The 25410-nt window shown below is 37.1% G+C and overlaps 2 protein-coding genes across 3 annotated transcripts; both read right to left on the bottom strand.

Moving 5' to 3' along the window:
- Positions 1 to 1838: 1838 nt before the first annotated feature.
- LOC140149231 (uncharacterized) lies at positions 1839 to 6271 on the bottom strand. 2 transcript variants are annotated; one of them, XM_072171456.1, is made up of 4 exons: positions 6141 to 6271; positions 5569 to 5714; positions 5100 to 5209; positions 1839 to 4562 (listed from the first exon to the last, which is right to left on the bottom strand). In XM_072171456.1, exons 1-4 carry the CDS (start codon positions 6198 to 6200, stop codon positions 4465 to 4467), a joined length of 414 nt encoding a protein of 137 aa, XP_072027557.1. In that variant the 5' UTR covers positions 6201 to 6271; the 3' UTR covers positions 1839 to 4464. The 2 variants fall into 2 exon arrangements, with proteins under 2 accessions (XP_072027557.1, XP_072027556.1); XM_072171455.1 differs by having other exon boundaries at positions 6022 to 6219.
- Positions 6258 to 25277, bottom strand: LOC140149230 (uncharacterized). Its single transcript, XM_072171454.1, has 15 exons — positions 25222 to 25277; positions 23465 to 23533; positions 22966 to 23096; positions 22295 to 22400; positions 21576 to 21687; positions 21194 to 21287; positions 20496 to 20599; positions 14041 to 14177; positions 13337 to 13598; positions 12413 to 12583; positions 11888 to 11957; positions 11072 to 11253; positions 10394 to 10538; positions 9886 to 9955; positions 6258 to 6496 (listed from the first exon to the last, which is right to left on the bottom strand). Exons 1-15 carry the CDS (start codon positions 25275 to 25277, stop codon positions 6328 to 6330), a joined length of 1878 nt encoding a protein of 625 aa, XP_072027555.1. The 3' UTR covers positions 6258 to 6327.
- Positions 25278 to 25410: the final 133 nt, after the last annotated feature.

The raw sequence follows: 25410 nt of genomic DNA, 5'->3' as shown, positions 1-25410 counted from the left end.
GCTTCAGATTCATTTGTGCAAATTAAAATTATATCTGTGCAATTTTTTTTAAGTAGAGCAAAATGACATGATGAAGCAGAAATATCCTAATAACTTGCAGCATAACTTTGTTCACTGCAAGAAAATTTGAAGTCACAAATGGTCTTTGAATTCGAAGGAGTCTTTGAATTCACAGTGCCCCCGAACTGAAATTATGTAAATTTGTGCAATTGTTCATCCATTTGTCTAGGAAGTTTGCATTAATATATTTGTGTCCATTGACCATGATACTGCATAATGCCGCAGCAGTTCTATGAGTATTCAGGGAACAAAAAGATCAATGAAGCCCATATAGTTTTGTTACAAAACTGACTCCCTCACTCCACATCAGAAAAAAATGGAAGTGGGTCAATAATATCTTAAGAGTAAATTATGAGAAGCAATCAACATTTTAACCCCTTCCAAATTAGCAAAGTTACTTTAGCGCATAGGCTTTGTTGATATTTTGGTTTGTTCCCTAATCAATTGGCAATGTTATGTGCATTCACTGCCATTCAGGTTAGTATTAATAGCATGGTGTTGGACCATGTGTTTGTATTTGTGATAGTAGTGTGTTCCAGCTCCTGTAGTGTACTTGCTGATAAGAAGACATTTCATACTCATAACCAATTCTTATACAGATCAACAATATATTTTTTATGTACTCGCCCAGAAATGCCGTTCTTTGGTTAACCTGAAGGTAGTGACGTCAATGCTTTTTTGTGGTTGCACTGCAAGCATGCTGATAAATTGCCCTTTGCATGCGTGTATGCTCTGTGCGATTTACATTATGCGCACAATTGAACCCAGGAATTCGAATCAGTGAAATACTCACCTTATATCACTATTAACTTGAAGCAAACCATAGTTATAGTTTTCTTATATTTCAGTTTTCAGGCTACACAATCATCCTCAGTTTCAGTTTTCCACTTTGCTAATTCGGCTTGATTGGAGTTAGCCGAGTCTAAACGACATCAACGTCTGGAAAGGGCCAATTATAAGAAACATAATGCGGAATCATGGCATGTTGCCTATGGTGATCGATGCTACGTCAGGTACCCTGTGAGCAAACTAAAAAATAGCGCAAATAGCGTGAGCGACTGAGCGTACACAAAAGAAACTTTGCGCGATAATAAGCGATGTCGCCAGGTCTGAAAACTGTACCGGCGTCTGCTGAATTCAAGTACGCTTGGAGGGCACAGGCATGGAAAATTCCAATCTGTGTGTTTATTAATCTAAGATAAGAAACTCCATAAGACTGTTTTTTATTCGGGTTTTTAGTGTTTCTAGATGTTGGTTTCATCAGATTTTTTGTCTAGACACATAAACAGACACGTAGTCAGCCTCATGTTCACCTTGTGGAAAACAGCACATTCATCTCATTCAGATTCAATTATACGAAAATGCCAAGACATGGCGTATCAGGATTCAGTTGTAAGAGGTGTAAAGATAAATTTTACCCTTTGCATCCCATGGCTATAGGGCACTTTCTCAAAAGTGGTAATAAATGTCCAAGTCGTAAATTTGTTACCTACGAGTTTGGCGATATCATCAAATCCAGACAATGGGTTCACCAAAACTAACATCTTGAAACACCAGACCAGACTGAACAAGGTGATAGGAGGAATGGAAGTATTTATGAGCGAGTACCAAAAATGTTTTATTGAATCTGTACAAGAACTGTGAAGAAAAATGATCCTGATGTACTTGCTTCAAATGTTAAGGAAGAACCTTGTGCCTTCGTATTTAACTGAAATATATGTGTGTGATTTAGAAAGTACTGCCACTGAAAATGATAAGGAATTACAGGGTGAATCTAGATTGAATTTGTATATCAGAAACTGATGTCTTATTTGTAGCTTACATGTTCCACATATTTGAGTACATATTTTTATGTGTATAATTATAATAAGTGTGTGCAGAAGAATCAGTGTCTAAAAGTTGCTTTATTTGTTGTTGTCTTGATTCTATGCCTTTATAACATTATAGGTCTAAGGCCTGCAAGGGTGACATTTTTTATTTAAATATATGCAAATTATTACGTAATATTAAACACACAAAGTACCCATACTAAATGTAAAAAGTGTGTTTTTATTTCACATTAATACCACATAACTGCAGATGAACATATTTGACAACCGTTGATTTCAAATTGGTAAAAAAGCTGCTTTTTATTTGATAGTTCTTATTTAACAACTCATAAAAACAGTACTAGTGAAATATCTGGCACCTTTGATTTTGTGAGTACAAATTGTTGAAAAGTTACAGCTTTGATAATTACAAGTGCTAGCTTACTATAGTCCATTTTGCTTCCTCAAGAGAGTGATGTTAGTCGGAATTGCCTGTGTAAACAAGCTAGTTCTTTGAGTCAATATGCAAGATTTAATATACTATGTGCACTGAAACACACCGATATCGCTCTCTCAAGATGAATTATAGTCATGAGTAAGACACACACTCGGAACATTTTGCTTGAATTTTTGGTCTATGTCAACCTGTTTTAAAAGTGCTATCAAAATGGTGATCAATTTCATGGTTCAGTTGAATGTAAAAAATCCAAAATGTTGCAGAAGATACATTGGTAAATAGTTAAACAATTAAAAGTTGCAAATATTATTGCTATTACTGGATCAACAAATTTGCTCATTCTAACATTTAAAATAATTTAAAAACCTGATTTCACAAACTTGTAAGAAGTTCAATGTTAATGTACAAAATGTTGCATCAAATGCAAACAATTCAATTTTGTTTTTATATGAAATTGGTCAATATATAAATTTCTTAACTATATACAATTATACATATTTAATTACATAACCAACATTGCTAAACAGGGGTTTTCCACCTGAATATCAATCTACTAGTTGTTGACTTCTGTTTGGTTCCATAAAAGACTCCTAAATGTGCAAAGTTTACCAAAAACTTTAATAATATGCTCAAATGGCTGCCAAATTTGGATTTGGCTCTTTGTTAAATTCATGTTACGCATGAATTCTCATGAATTCGGCAAATAGGTGATCAGCCAGCATATCAATTATCAAATGGTGATTCAGTGGGATAGGGGAGCGTCGATCCACTGTTCACTAATTCAAGAGAATTTGTATGTAACATGAATTTAACAGCTCTAATTTAACTCTAAACGATACATTATATTAGAGGATATCCAGCTTGTGTATTTGTCAACACTCATTTTTGAAGTTGATTTTTGCAACTATTTGGGGTGATTAGTTGTCTTCAATAAATGTGGTAGTTGAGCGCATCTTAAATTTGCACATATATAACTTATTTATTAATGCCTCCGAGTAATGTAACTTAGATACAATTCACTTTTGTATAAATACATTTATATATATATACAAGTTCAAATAATATTCACATGTTAAAATGATATGCTTCTGTGTATCATATCTTAGATGTTAAATAATATTTAAGTAAGCTTAAATAATATTTATAGTAAGCCCAGCTTAAAGTTTCCCAGTTAAAAAATGCAAGTTAAGTTTACACTCAATTACATATTTATATTATTTTCAAAGTTCAAATTTACAAGAGCCTTCATTACTGTATTTAACTTTCATATTATATAGGGTACAATTAAAAATATGGTTAAAAGACTTTATTCACAGAATGCAGTCAACATTTTCCTCCTGCATAATCTTCAACAATCAATGAATTTTAGGATAACATACATAACACTAGTAGTAGAACTTTTGAATGCAACTAGTCTGATGAAAGACAACTGCTTTTGTTTTAACACTTTAAATAAGTTACAGAAGCAATACCAAGCTCGACCAATAAATATGGGCTCAATCGATCCAATTTTATATCATAGTTGGGAAGATGTTTTGTCATATTTTACACAATAAGAGCACAAGATCTTGAACCTACTAGTAAAATCCGTTTTCTGTTGCAACATTGTGTATGTGTGTTTGTGTACATATTTGCCATCAATTGCAGATGGTTATATGGAAACATACTTGCACTTAGTACAGGGAATGGTCCTCAGATCCAAACTTATGTAATATACTAAAAACACCTTATTTAATGGTAAGTCCCCTTATTGGTTAGTACTAGGCTCGTCTCATCCACAGTTACCCTGTACATTGCATATAATTTGTTTTCATCAAATGGAAAAAGTCCTCTTTGTGGTGATTGAAATCCCAGGCACACAGTCCATTTAGATTATTGTGTGCATAGTCCTAATTTGATGGCAAACGTATGGGGGGTCTGTGCGGATGTTAGGTGTGTGTAAGGGAGGTAGTTTAGGTTGATTCGTTGTGATCATGTCAATTTGCTTCACAAATTTGCAAGTACACAAAGTCCTCAAAAATCAGTCCACCTATTTGGAAAGTTGACATTTCCTCTTGGGTTTCCTTACAGATGTTACTACCAGCAGTCTAGATGTCCGCATCAGTGAATGTCTTGCCTCGTTGGATGTAGATGGTCTGTCTAGATGTCCGCATCAGTGAATGTCTTGCCTCTTTGGATGTAGATGGTGCCAAATGGCTCATCTTGTTGCAAATCAATCAACTGCAGTCTGCCATATTCTGTGATAAAATGAACATATAATTAGCACTTGTGGTCCTGTATTAATGGAGCGATTTACGAACAGGGTGCAACTCTACTAGTCTTATTACAAGACTGCCCTACCCCAACCGTAAATGAGGACTGGACTCAAGTCTAGCAAGTTGCACCCTATTCGGTAATTATACCCTCAAACTTGTTATAGATTGGGGTTAACCTGCTCAAAGTTGCATTCGATTTAAGTAAATATGTTATACCATAGACTCTTAGGGCCAGTTTCTCTAAGCATGGCTAGTGGTCAGATTTCCTAAGCCATCAGGCTTAAGCTCAATTAGTCCTATACTACAACAGTCGATACACGAACATTGCATTGGTTGTTGTTTCATATGTCATGTTTATGTAAAAATGTGTACGGTAACTTTTCATCTACATAATTATTCTCTACCTGCTTTTATTTAATCACAGAAGCCTCAAAATACCTGGTGTTGGGGGCAGGGGGCCTGAGATACAAACATTTGGTCGGGGAATTATTTTTCACACAGGCCTATTAAGTAACTTACGTATGCACACATGGAATATCTTGGCAGCAAGTTCCCTGTATGTTCCAGCTGGTACCAGGTCTTCAAATGTTATATAATCATCAGAGTTCTCAAGCAGCTCACAGATTTGTCTGAAAAGATTACCATATGAATGACCACATTATTCAGTCACTTTCTTTTTTCATTTCATTCTGATAATTTCATCTAATTTTCATTAGAGTGCAAACCCATTTCCTTCCCACACAGACACACACACTCTATCTCTCACCCTTCTCTCTCTTACATATACCATCAGTGAGGGTCCCTCATCCAACATGCACATGTTCTAAGAACATTACCGTCACCTCTATGCTGATGTTCTAAAAACATTACCGTCACCTCTATGCTGATATTTATGGTTTAAAAAAAAATCTTGCCTGCTTAGATTTATTTACCTGGAACCTTGTTTGTTATTGACATGCGGAAGAAAATCCACAGATCCTAAACTCACCTGAAGACACTTTGGTTTGGTATTCCTCCTTCTTTCAATGTTTCCTCTTCAGATGTACTAACTTCTGGTGATTTTGATCCCCAAGAGAGGCGCTGTGTTTCCATCAAATCATGAAGTGATTTCAACCCAGGCACTTCATCTGGCTCCTGAAAAGTAAGGGATCAAAACCGTGCAAGAGTTAAGTGTACACATATTCTCTGAAGTTGTCTCTTGCGCATCTTTGAGAAATATCAGGAGCTATCATGCAAGAGATATAATTTTGTCCTTTCCATACATTCCTGACATAGGCCTGCTCCATATACTGTCAAATTTAATGGTTCTCACACATGCCTGAATTTTGACCTGTATAATGATTTTATTCCGAGCGATCTCAATCGTGCAATATTATTAACTAGAAATTGATTTCTCCCTTAGACCGATATCTTACAGTGCTATAGATTTGATGTATATTACCTGTTGTGGTACTGGTTCATCCCCTAGTAGCCCAGCATCCTCCAATAGTAACTCTCCCATATCTAGAATCACCTGGTGACAAATATCTTAGACAGTGCTATAGATTTGATGTATATTACCTGTTGTGGTACTGGTTCATCTCCTAGTAGCCCAGCATCCTCCAATAGTAACTCTCCCATATCTAGAATCACCTGATGACAAATATCTTAGACAGTGCTATAGATTTGATGTATATTACCTGTTGTGGTACTGGTTCATCCCCTAGTAGCCCAGCATCCTCTAATAGTAACTCTCCCATATCTAGAATCACCTGATGACAAATATCTTAGACAGTGCTATAGATTTGATGTATATTACCTGTTGTGGTACTGGTTCATCTCCTAGTAGCCCAGCACCCTCCAGTAGTAACTCTCCCATATCTAGTATCACCTGGTCTTCCTCTGGGATATCCTCTACAGGTCGGGCTCTCTTGGGTCTGCACAGAAAACACAAGTTGTTTAAAAATTGGGAGTGGACATTTATTTGATCAACCAGAAAAGTAGGTGATTATAATAATGATGGGTATCTAACCCAGACATGTACTTTCCCTCGCCCATTGTTTGGTGTCAGCTATTTGGCTTGTAAATTTCATATCTAAAATGTGACTTAAGGGGTTGTTTGGAATGACAGGTGAGTCAGGGGTCAAAAACAAAATGTTTACCTTTTTGACCTCAGCACATGTGTATGTATGATCTGCCATACAAAAATTAAAAAACAATACCTCAAAGTATCATTTTTAATGTTTTTTGTCATAATCACGCTTTTCTACAAATTTCATCTGTTTGTACCGGGGCGTGTCTGTTGCCAGGTAGGCCTACATGACAGCATAGACACACGTTACAACCTTGAATAATAATACAGAATTGTGACGTTATATTCTTCTTAACCTATCTTAGAACTGCCTATTATTTCAATTGTTATACTGTTCTGGTTGGTTTATTGCATATACTGTATAGAAATTATGCAATATGACGTCGAGCATGACAGAGTCATCTTCATTCAAATAAAATGCAGGTACCCGTAAGGTACCACGGAGCAATTCGCACGATAATACAATAAAACAGATGAAAGGTATGAATGGTTGTGGAATCGAATTGCAGACCTGTCCCTCTGTCACCTTAGAACTGCATCTCGTAGGCAATGGTAGGTAATAAACCAACCGGAACGGTATAACAATTGAAATAACAGCATGTCTTGGTCTCAATTCAAGATGTGCAATTTGGACACACCTACTCGTTGGCTGATTTATACTTCAACAGTTCCTCAAAGCTATATCAGAAAAGCCACTATCTCATTGTTCATTGGCCCGCAGTATGCGGTCGCCCCGGGGCACTCAACTTTAGAATTGATGGGTATATGTGCCTACAAGCGTCGCTAAGTAGGCGCATATCAATACAAAACGTTGGGGTTTTTTTATTAAAAAAAGGGTCATTATGTACAATGAAAATGAAAAAGGGTCATTGGGTATAATATTTTGAAAACTGAAGGTGCCTGGTCATCGGGTATAGTCGGCTTCAAAAGAGGGGCATAACAGGCACATACCGTCACCTCTAAAGTGGATGCCCCCCCCGGGTGCTCGCATTATATTTTGTTCATGGCTCGGCTTTTAAAACTCCCACACGTCACAATAAGGCTATTGAAAAGTGTATAGAATAGCTAATGATAGACCGGTCCCTGCGATTAGTCGCGGACCCGAGCGACAATATAGTAAACACATCGAGTTTATAACACAAGTGACAGAAGTCGTGAATTATGGAGGTTTCATTGAACTTCTACCAGCAAAATATGGAATAATACTAACACAAGACACCAATCGAGATGATGATACCAGCCATAATGGAAGGCTTGTATTTGACCTTCTTATGAATCCAATTTCGTGGCGAGAAGTTAAAAAGGTAATGTATATTTCAAGAAAATTTGGGTTCAAAAATTCCGTATCAGCTCGTATCATCAATTCCGTAAATATGGCGTATAGAGGCACAACTTGACAATAAACTGAACTATTTAAACGTAAAGGACGCACTGGATACACATAAATTTGTGTTTCCTTGCTGGCGGAATAGTTGCAAAACTCTTTTTTGTCAAAAAATTTGGACAATTTATGAATTATGATTGGCAAAATAGCGAAAGGAAATAGACTTTTCCAACCATGTAAAACTACACTGGGTTGTTGACATGGTTTACATACATTAAGGCATATGCATGTTCCTAAAGTAGGAGGTAAGTACTATAATTAATTGTTTAAAGTGCTCAACATACCAGCAAAAGGTCATAGGGTCATCAGAGTACAGGGACTTTGTGAAATACTGGGTACAAAAAAAAAAAGAGCGTGAGCCGCGCCGATATGCAACATCAAATATAAAAGCCGATTTACATAATTTCCCATGACCTTACAGAAGTGATCGTGCTCAACTATAAAACTATAGGGTTTGGTCCTTGATATGCACCATCAATTGTGTACTTGTGATCAATATTGCTAGGCAAACAATCACAGCAAACATGCCAAAATCCTCCCATTTCTCCTCCATTTACACACATATAAACCCATCCCTTAACAAAGTAGAATGAGAGAGATGGATGTTGACCATTATTTATTGCCACTTTTCATCATCAAATCAAATAAGGCATTCACATTGCAAACAAAAATTACAAACAAAACTCAACTGCATGGTTGTTTTGGTTGCATATAAAAAATATAAATAATAAATGATAGAAAAAAAAACATTCACAATAGCCTACTCATTTTCCTTAAAATTACACACGATTTCAAGTTTTTGATATCTCAAGGACCACAAGCTATAGGCCCTATAATATTACTAAAATCAAGTTGGTTACCTAAATTCCAGTAGAGGGTTTTCAACAGGCCTATCATTGATAACGACATATCACTTCATCAAGTTGTCAATTTGGTCCAGTTTGTGTGACACATATTTTACACTAATGAAGTATTTCTATTCCTGCTTAAAATTAAATGTTCAATTTCTGTATTGATTTCAATAATTAGAAACCATTTGTAATTTATTACTCACTAGCGGGGGTCCCTGCGGGTCCCCGCTAGATGAGTAAATGGGAGCGTTCACTATAACAGGAAGAATTACTGAACAGGTAGAATCATTGAAAAGGTACATTTTATCTTACTATTTCCTGATTAGTTTCTTAAATTTTTCTTACATTTCCTTATTAGTTTCTTTCCTTCATTGTTTCGTGCCCATTTCATTTAGTTACTTTAACCGTTGGCCTATTACTCGTACTTCTTTTGTCACTTTAATTTCATTTTTCTTTATAGTACCGCTTCATGTTGTTTATTCAACACACATTTTTTCCCGTATTTATTACGTCCTCTCATAGCGTGTATGCGGACGTGTTCATCCGTTATCATAATCCTGTGACCCGTCCATGTACCTTTGTGTCCTTTATTTTCTATTTATTTTTCCTTCTTTCTATATTATCATGTCCACTGGTCTCTGGCTCATAAGTCGCGTGGCTCTGCGCCGTTCTGGCGCATTGGCGTAGTGTGCATTACGCACGCGGCGCTGATGCGCTGCCTACCAGCTGCAGTTTTTCATAACAAAAACCCTGTTTTTACCCATATTTTCACTGTTTTTGCAGCCAATTCTTGACCGATTTCAACCAAATAAAGTCCAGGCAATTTCCCGTATATTCCTCGATCTCCTGTATGAATTTGGCGACATTTGGATCGAAACTGACAGAGCCTTTTACATAAACCACACACATACATACAACATTAGCCTATTTATAGTAAGATAATTGGAGTACAAATCTTTTCAATAAATGTAAGTTCTAAGGGAGAAATACAAGTCATACCTCTGTATCTTTAGTCCAGATATACTACCACTGCCTCTTGATGATCTGTCGTCAGATAAATTGCTGATATCTGAAATCAAACAACAAATATGTTGAAATTAATATTTCACAATAATTCAAACATAGCGTTAACATTTTAATAGTTTTATAGTGTATGGTTATGGCTTATGCTCAATGTTACACTTGGTTTGAAAAAAATGAATAAACAAACAAACAAAAAACCACTTTCTGCAATTCCTATGTTGATAATGATCAACATGCATGAAGTATGCCAGACTAACAAAGGCTACAGTGTGATATGTGTTGTCCTGTCCCATTATCAATTACATAAAGTTCAACTTTCATTTTAATTGATTTCCCCAACAGACACATTCTGGCAAATTGTCCTAAGATGCAGCAACCTCGTGGAAGTAGCACCCAGGTAATTGACATAATTATGACACATTATTTTCACTGTTTTCCTTTTGACTTATTCCTCTATTACCCATATTTGAATATTTGAACAAACCTGTGAGTTTAATAGATGAAGGTGTGTCTTCAAATGGTGCTCTGCTGATGGTTGACAAATCAGCTGATGCATCTGGACCTCGAAGGAGTTCTGAACTGGTATCCTTGGAAATGGAAATGCCTCTTGCTAGCTGGATAGATGACAGCTGTTAATTAAAAAGCAAAAGATATCTGAAATGCCTCTTGCTAACTGGATAGATGACAGCTATTAATGAACAAGCAAAAGATGCTCGAAGTAAGTAGGCTTTCATTTGCCAATATCAAACCTCTCTCTCCCCTTTCCTCATGAGGGTAAAACATTAGTTACAAATGTATGCTTGTCTTGTCCACCACCAACTTAAAGTATCATTATATAACTTGCTATATCATATGTCTGTTTGACTTTCAAATTTCATTAACATTTCACTCTTTTACAAAAGTTTCCAAAAATAGAATATGCAAGAAGATTATTCAGCATTTCACTAATTAATAGGTGATATCTTTACTGTTTTAGATCAAATTTTACCTAATACATGGGAAACCAGCTCAATTTTTATCATGCTATACTCCTACACATGTTGGTAGCTTGCGGGTTGTAATCAGTTTCCCAGTCTGTAACACAGACTACTTCTAGTGTAGAAGGATTTTATGCATACTGATTCTAGTATATTGCTATGTACACCACTATTGTTGCACGTACCTCTGGTGATTTCTCCTGTGATCCTGGACTATCACTAGATATATCTTTAGGTGTCCTCTCCCTGAGATATTCTATACTCCATACAGGTCTCATCTCCTCATCAGAATAAGATGCTTCAGAAGGTACATAGGGTTTGGCTTGCTTGTTCCATACTCCCATCATTGTAGGATTCACTCTCATTGCTGCAGTGTTCAAGATCATCACAATTGAATATTAGTGTGTTTAAAGAGCAAAGGTTTTCAGCGCAGAAATTTTCAAATAATACTAGTACATTGTGATAAGATTGCAAGGAAAATAATGAAAGTGCTAAGATTTGTGTGAAAAATGTCAACAAATTGTGTGGCATGGATATCTGAGAACAGTGAAACCAGACAATACATTTTCAATAACTCTATCTAAAGTTAGGGACTTGCAAATACCTTCCATTTTATTTCACTGATTAAACTGATTGAATTTTGTACTGCTAAAACCAGTAAGTCCTGTGATGGGTTAAAAGGTTCCTGACAATCCCTTGGACAACATTGACAAAGCGCAACATGTACATTGTAGATCACAGGTTATTGTTTTAAAATGGAAGTGCATGGTACTTTGAAAGATAAGATGTAAAATTTGCTCTTTGAATTTGAAAATTAATTTTCGAGTCGAGTCACAAAAAAGTTAAAACACACAAAATACTCCAGTGAAAAAATGCTTCAAGAACGAAATCTTTATAAAAGCTATATTCACCAGCAATATTTTTATGACTTGAACACATATTATGAGGGCATTGTTTGACTTATATTATTTTTCACAGTTGGGTGACATCAATATAGTTACCTTTTCTTGCAGGTTGTTGAAACATCTCTTTGACTGTCGCCTCAACATATGTAGATGCCACTGCATATCTCTGCAGAAAAAAAAACCAAAAAAAAAACCAGGGATCTTTAATAAAAACATGACTGTAACAAGCATCATAAATGAGATGTGACACAAAATAACAACAGATAGGAAAACGTCCAGTCGTTTTGTCTTTTTCAACTAAGAGGGAACCCCCCCCCCCCTGCAGTACACAAGTTTTTCATGATGACTGAAATTCTATATATTATGTTTATAGTAATAAACATCTACAACAATGATTTACCCATCTACCTCCACATCTTTTGATGTTGGAACACTTTGGAAAACTGCTGAAGACATTTAGATGGCAAGAGTCAACATTGAACAGGGAGAAGGGTGTCAGTTATCCGTTCTTGAAACAAAAACGTTCAAAGACATTTTGTGAAGATGTTAGTTGAAGGGGAAAGGGATAGAAGTGTTATAGTGGACATCATCATGGTTTAACATACAGTCAGACAGACATACCTCTTCTTCAGGTAGTGTCAAGTCACCAACACTAGACATATTATGTCTGATGTCATCTTTGCTCAGCTTGAGTACTTCATCTGCAAATACAAGTCTGCGTTTCTTGCCCCTGCGTCTTGGTGAGGGCGTTTCAGCTTCATCAAGCGGTGCCAATCTCAATATTGGAATCACCTGGAAGAAAAAAATGTACAGAACTTGAAGAAAACCAAAACATACCGGTCTTTAAGAGGCGTATCCAAGAGCAGTATGCTTCCGCAGCATGCATCATGATGTGAAGTCATGATTTACTGGATCATAAGGCACCAGAAACAAATTTGTTCGATCTTTGGATCAACTGTTGATGCTGCTTTGATGCTTGTTATTTATGAACTCATAACTAATTAATCAGAATGCTAAATTTATACTTTTCAATACGAGTACTGACAAAGATTTATATGTTATCACGATAATAATAATGGTCAATTAATTGATTTATAAATAATAAGGATCCATTAAGCATCAATGGTCAATCGGAAGATCAAATGAACTAATTTGTTTCTATTGCCTAAACAAAACTGATATGTTCAGAAGAATGTAACATAAACATTGTATAAATCTGCACAATGAGGCATTGGTGATTAATGGTGAACACAAATCTGGTTTCAGAAATTTCACAGCAATTTTTACCTTTTACAAAATGTGATGATTTTTCTGTAGTTTATAAAATTTAAATAAATGGAAAATGCAAATTAATTTGCATTGAACATATTGAAAGAAGTATAAAGTATGTGAGATTCTGTTGGTGGCAGAATTTTGGGGAAAATGTGTCATTGGATGGGAAAAATAGTGTTTATTATAGGTGGGGTGATTGGATGACAAGGTCCTAAAAAGGGTTACAAAAGGTTCTTGAAATCTTGCACCCTGCATCCATATTAAGATTCTTACCGCTGGAGCTTTAGGTGTGTGCATTTCCGGTCTGTCTTCTATTGGTAACTCCTCTGCACCTGATGACACCTGTACACCCTGATCTGACACCTGTACGCCTTGATCTGACACCAATGGAGATATATCACCTACTACATCTGGTACAGCTCCTTTCTGTTCTTTCCTTGGCCCTCGTTTGGCGCCTGGTTTGCGAAGCTTTGGTCTGTCTGGAGAGAGGAGGACTTCTCCTGTTGTCTCATCCATGAGCCATGTCTGATCTGGTCTGTATTGGATTTGAGTAGATACAATACTATATGATACAACACTTTGTCTTTGGTTGTTGGCAGGATATGAACCGGCATTAAACTTGATTTAGCCAACTAGCATATGGTTGATTTAAAACAAACACAGAAACTAATCAACCTCAATTGCTTAGCTTTGGATGTATTACGCAGATACTAGAAGAGTACCTATATCTGCAAAACACTGTTTTGCAGATCTGAAGCAAGAGACAATCTATCTTACATAAATTGTATTCTGGTGGCAATTTACACATCTTCATGGAGATCATTGATGCAAACTTCAATTTTGTTTTGCAAACTCATAGACAATTGTGTTGCAAACTCATAGACAATTGTGTGCTTTCTGCAAATGAAAGTTATTACATAACTGGAACATCAGTGTGATAAGGCATCACACAAGATAGCAAACAGGATATAGTATACCTGACGGGTGATGTGATAAGTGGCTGCTCTTCTTGTACCTCCAGAAGCTGCTCATCTTGGATTAGTTGATCTACAAATGGAATGTCACCTTCCACCATGTCCACAGTGGGCAGATCCTGCTCTCCAGGAACGGTAATCTAGAGTGGAGTAATAACCGTTACTTGAATCTGATGACTTTGTCTTCTCCAGACTTTGATAGCCTATATATTTTATATAATTAGCTATTAGCCTAAGCTGGTAAAAATTTGGTGAAATGATATCAGGACATGCGTTTTCGAGCAAACAAGGTGCAACTATATTGAATTCTAGAATTAAAGATTCATAATCTTCCTGACATTTTCTAAGTTCTCCCTCTCTGGGATCTTCAACTGGCTTGATATTAATTTCAAACTCCAATCAACAGATCACTGGAAAAAATTGTTTTCCTTTTTTTTCATTTCATTATTATTATGTGTGGTGTAGCAGGGGAGGAGGAAATGTGATTAACATGGTACAGGAAAAAGGGAGACCCAAGCTAGGTTTAGAAATGAAAAGGAGCTGAGTAGTATACGTGGCACTATAGCACAATTGTGACCTATGACGTCATAACGTGACCTTTGACATGACCTTTGACCCGTAAGTGACCCGTGACCCCCATGACCCTTGACCTTTGACACGGTCATGACCTTTGACCCGAAATCGACCTTTGAACCGGAAGTGGCGCCATTTTGGGCGTAAGAGGTATCTAGAGGGCGTTTTTGGTCGCCATTTTGAATCTGATGTAATAACGTTTAAAAATGATGTAATATAACCGGTAGTTTGGCAATAACACGTGCTTGCACGTGATCGGTGGTACTATTAACGATGACATAATGCATAGAATGACGTGGACCAATCAAAATGTATCGTAAGATGACGAGTAACCAATCAGCGATGATCCTAAACACATTGACATAAAACGAATGATGTAACATAAACATTCGTTGCGCAATAACATGTGATTCCACGTGATTCTGGCATTATCAACGATGACATCGTACATATTATGACGTGGACCAATCAAAAGGTAACGTAAGATAATCATAACCAATCAGGTATAAGCCTAATCACAAATATCCTTCCGCGTAGCATATATAATTCATCGCATCGTCGTTACAATCAGTTTGAACCTCTTCCCAGATGATGAAATTAATGACAACATTTAGAGCCATGTAAAATGGATAAGACAGGTATCCTGCAATATATCTACCATGCCGTTATCAAAATAACTTCTTCTAAATGCCATTAAATATTCATGATGAAGTTCTGCTCCTGACACAAGATATGTTATGTGAATTCCAATAAGGTATTGATCTTAAAAAAGGACTGTTTTCCTCATCAAATAACTTCTTCCAAAACATCATTAAATATTCATGATATAATAGGCCTGACACGAGATATTATAGGTGAATATCAATATTGCATTGACCTTAAGAAGGACGTTTGACCCCATCGAAGTTCTCCCGAAACTTCATTAAATATTCATGGTATATATACTAGGCATATAAGAAGCTAGGCAGGCTTCCTCAAATAGATTTGTTGAAGCGCCACATGAAATTAAAAAAAACTGCAAAGCGCCACTCAATGGCTGCGAATTCGCGGGGGGAGTCAGAGGGGGGTTTCCCCCCTGTGAAGCTATCGATTTTTTTTAATTTGAGGTGCAAATGACGCCATTTGGTGCAACATTTTGTACTATTTTAGCCTGTCTTTACAAGGATAACATGGGTATCGCATTGTTTATTTATTTATTTTTAAATCTAAACGGGCGCGCGCCACCACTCGTGAAGCCACGGGCAAGGCCACATGATGCCAAGCAAGCGCCGCTATTTGGCGGAGCCTTGAGCTAGAGTATAAGATATGATCGGTGAATATCAATATTGCATCGATATTGCATCATCCGGGACAATAATAACAATTCTATCAAATTATAAGTGTGCAAGGGTCTGCATTGGGGTTTTTTAAAGTTTTTAATTTCCTTTGATGTTTTCTATTTAATTTGCTCGCTGTTTGTGATTTATTGAATGTTTATAAAAAATATAAGTTTAGGTATGTTACGGTAGAAAGGAATGTAAAGAGTGAACAAATTAACACATTTTAAAGCAGTTTTTATACCACAATATTGACAGATATTTTCTTACCTTTTTACCTTAATAAACTCAATTATAAATTTAATCCATGAACTACAAAATAGTAGAAATAGTAACAGATTAATGGGATGTGTTCCATCGTATGTAAATTGTTTTGTGTCTATTTGTGTCAAAAAGGTGCCGCTCTTGCCATTCTTAACGACCATGATCGAGATGCAAAAATTGTGTGTATTTAGTTTAATATGCATGAGAAGGGGATTTGTTTGTTTTTGTACAAGTTGTTTTTCCACAATGAAAACCAATATATAATCAATGTGATGGTATGTATCTTCTATTCAGGCTTATTGACATTTGTTGGGTACCATTTAACTAGTACATGTATATTATATTGATTTTAATTCAATATCGACATTCCAACAGTTAATGCCCAATAAAAACATAATTATCAGGATCAACAAATCGAATGGGATGCATGCAATATTTAATCAAATAAATAAACCCTAAAATTGATTTCAAAGATAATGTCATGGATTGCGTCAAGTGCGTCGTGAAATGCGTTACGCAAATGTTACGCGATATAAGATGATCATTTTACCGTACAAGCTACAATAATTGCAAGCTTGCAAGCTGACTCCAGATCTGAAGGTCACGTGTTATGTCACGCCTGCAGGTTTATTTTTCTGTTCAAAATATAGAGATTTGCGAAATATAAAATATAATGGAATGTTTAAAGAAATTAATTATTTATGCAAACAACATATTCTGAACCATGCATTTTAAAACTGGTTTAATCCGGCTGAATTCAGTTTAGTTTACCATTTAAAATCTGGTTTTTAATCAGACCTAATGGCTTTTTCTACGTATATAGCAATCCATTTTGGAGTAAAGGTGGGGGCAAACCCAATTCCGTATTGAAGTGGAGGGCAAAAATGTAGTTTGACGTCATGAAGGTGGTGGAGAAAAGGTCGGTGTGTGGTTAATGTGCCGTTTACACCATGAAATGAGTTGATCGCATCGCCAAAGGCGTCATTGCGTAACATAATGTGTCAATTGCGTAACGAAATGTGGACGGCCTGTTCCACGTGCAGTAGCATAGACATACCTCATTTGTCTGGGGTGGGTACGGTGTGTAGCTAATGCGTTGTTTGCGCCATGAAATGCGTTGTTTGCGCCATGAAATGCGTTGATTGCGCCATGAAATGCGTCGATTGCGTTGTGAAATGCATCGAGTGCGTCAAATACGGCGTCAAAATGCGTCGATTGTGTAATAAAATGTGGTTGGTTTGATATACCACGTGCAGGGTGATGGAGAAGAGTTGCGGGCACGGTGTGTGGCTAATGCGTTGATTGCGCCATTAAATGCGTTGATTGCATTGCCAAATGCATTGATTGCGTAACATAATGCGTCAATAGCGTTGATTGCGTCGCTAAATGCGTTGCTTGCGTAACATAATGCGTCAATTGCGGCGTCAGTATGCGTCGATTGCGTAACAAAATGCGTCGATTGCGTGACAAATGCGTCGTTTGCGGCGTCAGTATGCGTCGATTGCGTAACAAAATGCGTCGTTTGCGTCGTCAAATGCGTTACGCAAATGTTACCCGATAGAGCATATAATGCGAGTTTGACCCGTATCTCGTCATTTGGACGTGAACCTCGAAACGGTCAACATGAATGTAGCAAAGCCCCACGCTTGTCTCCTGTGCGATAAATCATTCGGGCGAAAGTACGACCTGAAGAGGCACGAGAACGCCGTACACGCTGAAGAGGAATTTGACGAAGATGAAAATTCCGAGATGGATGATTCTGATGTTGGAGATTCCGAGATTAATGAAACCGAAACCGAGGTTGAGGATTCTGAAGAAGAAGATGCGTCATCGGATGAAGATGCGTCTAGCGATGTCGAGCTCGAGGACAACACTGCGTATCAAGAATGGTACGAGCAGGCCAAACGAGCTAATCGCGCGATGTGGGATGAAAAATTCGAAAAGTACATCAACGAAGGTATGGACGAAGAGCGGGCTAAAGTAAAGGCAGATATGAAAACCATGTGGGCGGTTAAACGTTTCTTTTTCGACCGCTACACGACGTTTTTGTCACGCGACGTACATCTGAAAGACGATGGCACTCATCAGGATATCGTGGCTGACCTCAAGAGAAGATGGATAAGGGCATGAATATCCGCAAAGCGCTCAAAAGAGTGATGGTTAAACATGAAGCCAAATTTGACGGACTCTTTCAACAAGAGGAACCTGAAGATGAGGAACATGCTGAAGAGAGCGATGATTAATTCTGCGTAGCATCGATGACATTATAGAATAGATATAAAATGTGTTACATTGAAAAAAAGCGGATCGAGTGAAAACAAATTTTCAGGGTATAAACCAAAGTACAGATAGAGTCTCTAACCGACTGGACAAACAGTGGTATCGATTGGTCCGAGATGCTCGTATTGCCGAACTATTGCATCAGATTGGCCGATAAAAAAAAAAATATGAGTTACCTAAGGAGCATCTATAAATAACCATTCGTCAAAAGGTTACGTGTCAATATAGTTTTTAGAAATGAAAAAAAAAAATCCAGAATTACGATTGGTCGAGTCATCCATGACGTATACTAGAGATCGGGATATAAAGTCTTCACGCATGTGTCTATCGACATAACAACGGGCTTCATCGCGTCTTCAGCTTGTATAATTTATCATTCATAGCCTGAGATGGATACTTTCAATATCAGCGACGTTTCACCTAAATCGAGGGAAGATTGGGACGCATCGATCGAAGAAATAGAGACGGAGAGAAAACGACATCTACTTCATCAATTTTCGCATTATATAATCGGGGATGAGTTGGAATGTCGTGCGAGGGAAATCATGAAGACGCATTGTGATGGATGTCTCTTTGATTATCCTAACGGACATCCTAGCCAGGTGAAACACATTTGCGTGTATCTGGATGAAGATCGCGACGATCCATTGTGGGACATCGTTTACGAAAAAGCGATTTCCGAATTGGATATGAACTACGTTAATGCTGTATGGCTGGAGGTTGCTAATATTCAAAGCTTAGACGCCAACTTGGTCGATTTTGCGGAAAGTACGACGACATCCATTGCAAAATGGAAAAATAAAGATTATCGGAATGGAAATGGCGGCAAAAACGGGCCTTTTCTAATGCGGTGTTTTAGAAAGATTAATTATTGCTCCCTCGTAGATGGAATCATCTGGACAAAAGCGGAAGTAGTAAACCAAGCTAGGGAAAAGGTGGAGAATCAGCTGCAATCAGCAATAGACTATGTAGAAAGGAAATGAACATTTCCAAAAAACTTTATATCACAAATTTTACACTTAGTTGGAATGTTTTGGGCTGAGGTGAAGGGTATTGATAGCATGAAATGTAACTTATTGTACCGAATAAAATAGAAAGAAACTTATAATACATCTGCGCAATTGTCATTTCTTAATGAGTGTTTGATTTTTAAATCCCTCTTGTTGTGTCAACAAGTAAACATGTTATTGTATTGTCCCAGATGATGAAAATCGATGTAATATTGAATTTCATCAATCATATCTCATACAGGCCTATTATATCATGAATATTTAATGACGTTTATTTCATTTCAAAAGAAGTTATTTGATAATGGTATGGTAGATATAATACAGAATACATAATAATACTAAATAATATGCTGTCAATTTATTTCATCATCTTGGAAGACTTGGAAGTTCAAACTGATTGTACTCTGCAACGCGGAAGGATATGTGTGATTATGCTCATTCCTGATTGGTTATGATTATCTCACGTTACCTTTTGATTGGTCCACGTCATAATATGCACGATGTCATCGTTGATCATACCCGAATCACGTGGAATCACGTGCTATTGCGCAACTAATGGTTATGTTACATCATCCGTTTTATGTCAATGTGATTAGGGTCATCACTGATTGGCTACTCGTCATCTTACGTTACATTTTGATTGGTCCACGTCATTCTATGCATTATGTCATCGTTAATAGTACCACCGATCATGTGAAAGCACGTGGTATTGCGCAATGGTTATATTACATCATTTTTTAACATTATTGCATCATTTTATTTTTTAAACGCCCTCTATGCACTTCAGAGACAAAATGGCGACCAAAAAACGCCCTCTAGGTACCTCTAACGCCCAACATGACGCCACTTCCGGTTCAAAGGTCGATCCCGGGTCAAAGGTCATGACCGTGTCAAAGGTCAAGGGTCATGGGTCACTTCCGGGTCAAAGGTCAGGTCAAAGGTCACGTTATGACGTCATAGGTCACAATTGTGCTATAGTGCCACGTATACTACTGAGCTGCTGTTTAATCCTTACCTCTTGAGCCAAGGGTGATAACAAGATAGCATCATTATCTTTCAAACGGATCTCATCTGCACTAGATACTGTATGCGGACTCCTCATAATAGCCTCAGACACATCTAGAAATAATCATCAATACATGCAATCAATAATAACATTAACTAGTTATTCTTTTCCATTTTACAGTAAATCACTAAAAAAAAAAAAAAGTAATTGCGTAAGATTACTTTTAACAATTCACATTTGACATTTTAGAAGCTTTTTGTTTCAAAAGGATTAATTTCACATCACAAATGACCCATGTTCTGTTGCTCATCAACATGAAAAACATTTTGTTAACCTATAAGTTGATTGTGGCAATCACTGCTTTTACATCAATATTCATACATACTTTTGAAATCTATACTGTTTTCCCACAAACTATTCATGAAAAGCTAACAGTAAATCATTTGTGTTTTCAACATTTGTGATCACATGATCTGTGAAAACCCTTCACAAGTCGCATTCACAGGGTCTATTCTATTTTGTTTTAAACAAGATAATAAATCAATACTTTGCTCATAACATTTTTTGTTGAAGTCACAGGTACAAAATGAAAAAAGTTTCATATTTTTTGTCTACAAAACTCAAAAATTCAAAATGTCACCATGTGAAGGGTTTTCACAAATCACATCACAAGTAGGCTAATACTAATAGTTGCATACCTTGATTACCTTCCAACTTGAGCCTCTTGTATGGGCTTGGTTGTGGGCTTGAGCTGGAGCCAGTAGGTTGTCCAGATTGAGATGGACTCAAAGAGAACATTTCCTGTAGATTGACAGAGGGAAAGGTGACAAATTATTTGAAATAAGGTACATAATTGATATAGGATTCATGGATTTCATAGCAAAGCTTAGCCATTTGTAGGTACACTTGCCAAATTGGATATCAAAATTGCTTGCTAAACTTTAATAAGCATGGTGATAATGTCCATGAAATTCATGTTAACTCATGTTTCAAGGCCACTAGCACCCATGAAATCATTTGCTCTCCTGAGACTGCAAGATCTAGAGATTTTGATACCAAAAGATCTCAGGACATCTCAGTCCTACTCACAATAGTTGGTAGCAGAAATGGTTCCAAAGCACCCTCTTGAAGTCTAAGCATACCAAATTCTGATTCATATTCTTCTAAGTTTGGTTCAGGCAATGTGCATGCATCTACAGGTCTGTGGAGAAAGCAGAAAATCTACACAAACTGGGATTTTGTTTTTGGTACGGTACCATTATGTGTAATTTTATTTTACAGCAAATCAGCAATGGTAAAATGCTCAGCTCTGATTTATAACAATGGAGAGGAAGCTGTACATTACACCTGGCCAGGAGAACTGAGCTAAGAGTTTTTAAACCATTTTCTCTCCAATTTGACCTCCATTGGGGATATCAGTTTGGAAAATCAACTTCTTGGCTCCCTATTTGTGACATCCTGCACCAACTGATGGGAAATCTCAGTTCAGAAGTTAGTCCAGAAAGATGTTAACAAAAACACCTCAACCAATCACACTCATCACAGTGTGTTCAATCATGTGGCACGGTATGATTGGTTTACAACAGCCATGTATCATCAAGAATAGGTTAACTGCTACACATCTAATGATCTTAAGATCTTCCCTAAGACAGCTCTGGATCTATGCAGACTCTTTCCTTCCCCTATTTGTTTAGGTTTCCTCATGGAGGCAACATTCAGCACCTGTCATTAATATATCTTTAAATCATTTTTTGCCATGGATAAAAACTAAACCTTTAGTAAATCTGATACTATTTGTGAGTGCTCACCTAACGGGTCTTCTTGGCAACTCTATATCTGCTGCAGACATTCCTTGAAATACACGGGCAGTCAGCTTGGAAGCACTGAAACGCTGATGTAAACTATGAACCTCAACTATCAAGAAAAAAGAAGAACAAAAAAATGAGAAAAAAATGTTATTTTATTTGACAAGAATAAAAACAATAGCAAAGATGGTTTCAAATTGAATTGATTAAATTTGAAATGTATTTTTCTGGGGTGGGTTCTCACTGGATAAATGCTAGAGCTTCAAGGTTAAGCGGTAAATATATTATGTGGGGTTTTTTTTCAATCAGTTTTCCCCATGATTTCACCTTAAAATATACACAAATGACAGAAATGGTAAATTCTGGCATTAACACTTTCTGCACACAACCTATAAATGGGAATATTCTCTTCCCTGTGCGTTCCAAGATGCCAACCATGGCATCAGTGGCAATCTTGGATGTGCAGTAAAGGTGAATTAAAAAATTGTTTATGACAGAGGGGAACAGTGCAGTGTCGTAGCCAAGGGGGCAACTAGAAGTCTTTTTGGATTCTGTATTATTTTTGAGTGAACCATCACCTTTGAAAGGCCTTCAACAATGTAGGAAAACAAAAGTTAACAATAATTAGTTTTAAAAAACTTAGCCAGTTTTTATAAGTTGTAAAAACAACATACCAACAAGATAGTCATACTGCTTCTGGAAGACTCGGGTAACTCCAAACATAAGCTGTGAGCTGAGGTAGAGGGAAAGACGGGGTCCTTTGGTGCCACCACCTTGACGAGTCAGATATAACATGATATCTTCACTGCAATTGCATACAGATTGGAAATGAGGCAAGGCAATTAATCTTTGTATAGAGATTGGTTTTAGGCAAGCTCAGGACAATGGTGAGGACTGAGGAGTAATTCAGGTCTGAGAATTCTAGGACAGGTATAGTTGTAGCACAGGAATAAGAATCAGGACCACGCATTAAAAGATAATATGAGTTGAAAATTGGGATCATGGTGGACCTTTTGTGCCACAAAGTTGTTTAGAAATTATGATTTTTTCTCTTCTCAATAATTCTGTTACTTAGCTGTGCCCTTGATGCTATACAAAACAAAGAGTGTGTAGGGCCTAAGGTTATCTGTTGTTATTAAATGTTAATTCGGAAATAAAATGCTAGTCCCTTACCATGTTTTGACTATACTGACACTGAAGTAGTCTCGTTTTGACAACGATGCAGCCTTTGTAGCAGCTATCCTGCAATGATAACATGAAGACTTTAAGTAATTTAAAACCTAGACAGACAATGGTGTCTATCCATAAAACCTGGAATCTCAGAGATTTATAAAGTAAAACATTAAACAAGGAATAAAGATTGATCAAGATCGTATTTTGAGCACGCCCATCGCTATATGTTACACGATCAAGGGAAATGAGCCGGATGTCACTAATATTGATTTTGAGATATTGGCAAAGAAAGTGTTAAAATTCTTTTGTTTTATTATGGGGTTTTCAGTTTCAGAAAGCTCTAAATGTCCTCTTTAAAAATATTATGTAAAACTCATTTTTGACCAGGGTCGACATGTGACTCATTGCCCTTGATCATGTCACATATAAAACCAATTCCCGTTGTTGGCTGTTACTTACACGCGCGCGCGCAACATACATCATGTGGCCCGGGTGGATACGGGCTTGAATCAAGACTAGAAATGCTATTGGTATTCACCACCTGCATCATCTGCATGCACGGTATAAGAACAGGCCTGTGTACCTGCATATAACCTGGTAACAAAGAGACTGGCAACATATTTTCATCTTTATCTTCACTATTTAATATATGCTCATAGACATGACCATGTGACAGACACATTTTAGAGGAAAATGCCTTCCATCTTACATTTGGACTAAAAACTTTTATGCATACAAATGTCTGGCAAGACCACCTGACCCCCAAATCTTAATGTTCACTATAAATATTCTATCCTACCATACGTCAACAAACAAGAACTCACATCCTGGATTCCTGGAACTAGTTTCATTGGTTTAAGATCTTTCCGCAGACCCCAGGGAACCACCAAAGCCTGGAATGACTTGCCCATGGCATATTGGACCTAAACTATAGCATTCGGCAAGATCGGTCAGTCAGTGGTGTCCAACTGCCCTTCCAGATTATCGCGTAAAACTAACTTGAATTTGTATTACTTCCGCGGTTCAAGTAAGCACTGGTGATCGGCGATTGCGTAGAAGTGGTGAGGTCTCCTCCCTTTCTACGCGTCGTCGTCGATGACCAATGGGCCAAAAGTCTTGTTGTCAAGACAGTTGATCAGCCAATCAGCGCGATTGTTTATCACTTAGCCTGCGTTTATGCTCCATTAGACTTACATGCTTATGTACGCTCGGCGAAGAGCTCAGCCCACGGAAGTAATAAAAAATTAACTTTTTAGGTCACACATTGCTATGCAGCTTGATCGATGAATGAGTCGCTGATACCCCACTTCTGAGTGTATGACGCTGTAAACCATTAAACAGCACCAAATTGGGAGACCACTGAAGAACTTTGCCAAAAATTATAACCAGAAGACAGAACTCATCAAACTCTAGCATAAAATAAAGCATCAGCATGCTCATCACTGATGACTCATGTCATGCATGTGCTAGTCTTTTACAATCAACTCTCATGACTCTCCCTCAAACTCAATGCTCAAAAAGCCATTCGGGCTAGGCCTAACCTCTATGAACATAAAATAATCTGTGCAACTGTCATGACTGTACATGAGCATGATGATTACATCCCGGAATTACATGTACATGTGTACAGTGTTGTACACATGATGATGATTATGACTGCACATGTGTATGCATGGTATGACTATGAGCTTTATTTATAGTAAATCATGAAATGACTATTGTGTAACTGCATGTACATGATCATGATGTAAGCTTACCAAATGACTCCAAACTTTCCACCTCGTCTTTGAAGAATATCGTGCGAATAAAACATGTCTCTGCTACTTTAATACGAACTACAAAAATTACGAAATCCTAGCCTAATAATATGTTATGATATCACTGATATAGAGAGCAATGGTCTCTAGCAAAATGGTATCGTAATGTTTCGCTGCTTTTACACCTTG

The sequence above is a fragment of the Amphiura filiformis genome, chromosome 3, assembly GCF_039555335.1.
Source record: "Amphiura filiformis chromosome 3, Afil_fr2py, whole genome shotgun sequence".
Classification (NCBI taxonomy): domain Eukaryota; kingdom Metazoa; phylum Echinodermata; class Ophiuroidea; order Amphilepidida; family Amphiuridae; genus Amphiura; species Amphiura filiformis.
Note: the sequence above shows the minus strand (reverse complement) of the source record. Positions and strands in the feature narration are given on the sequence as shown.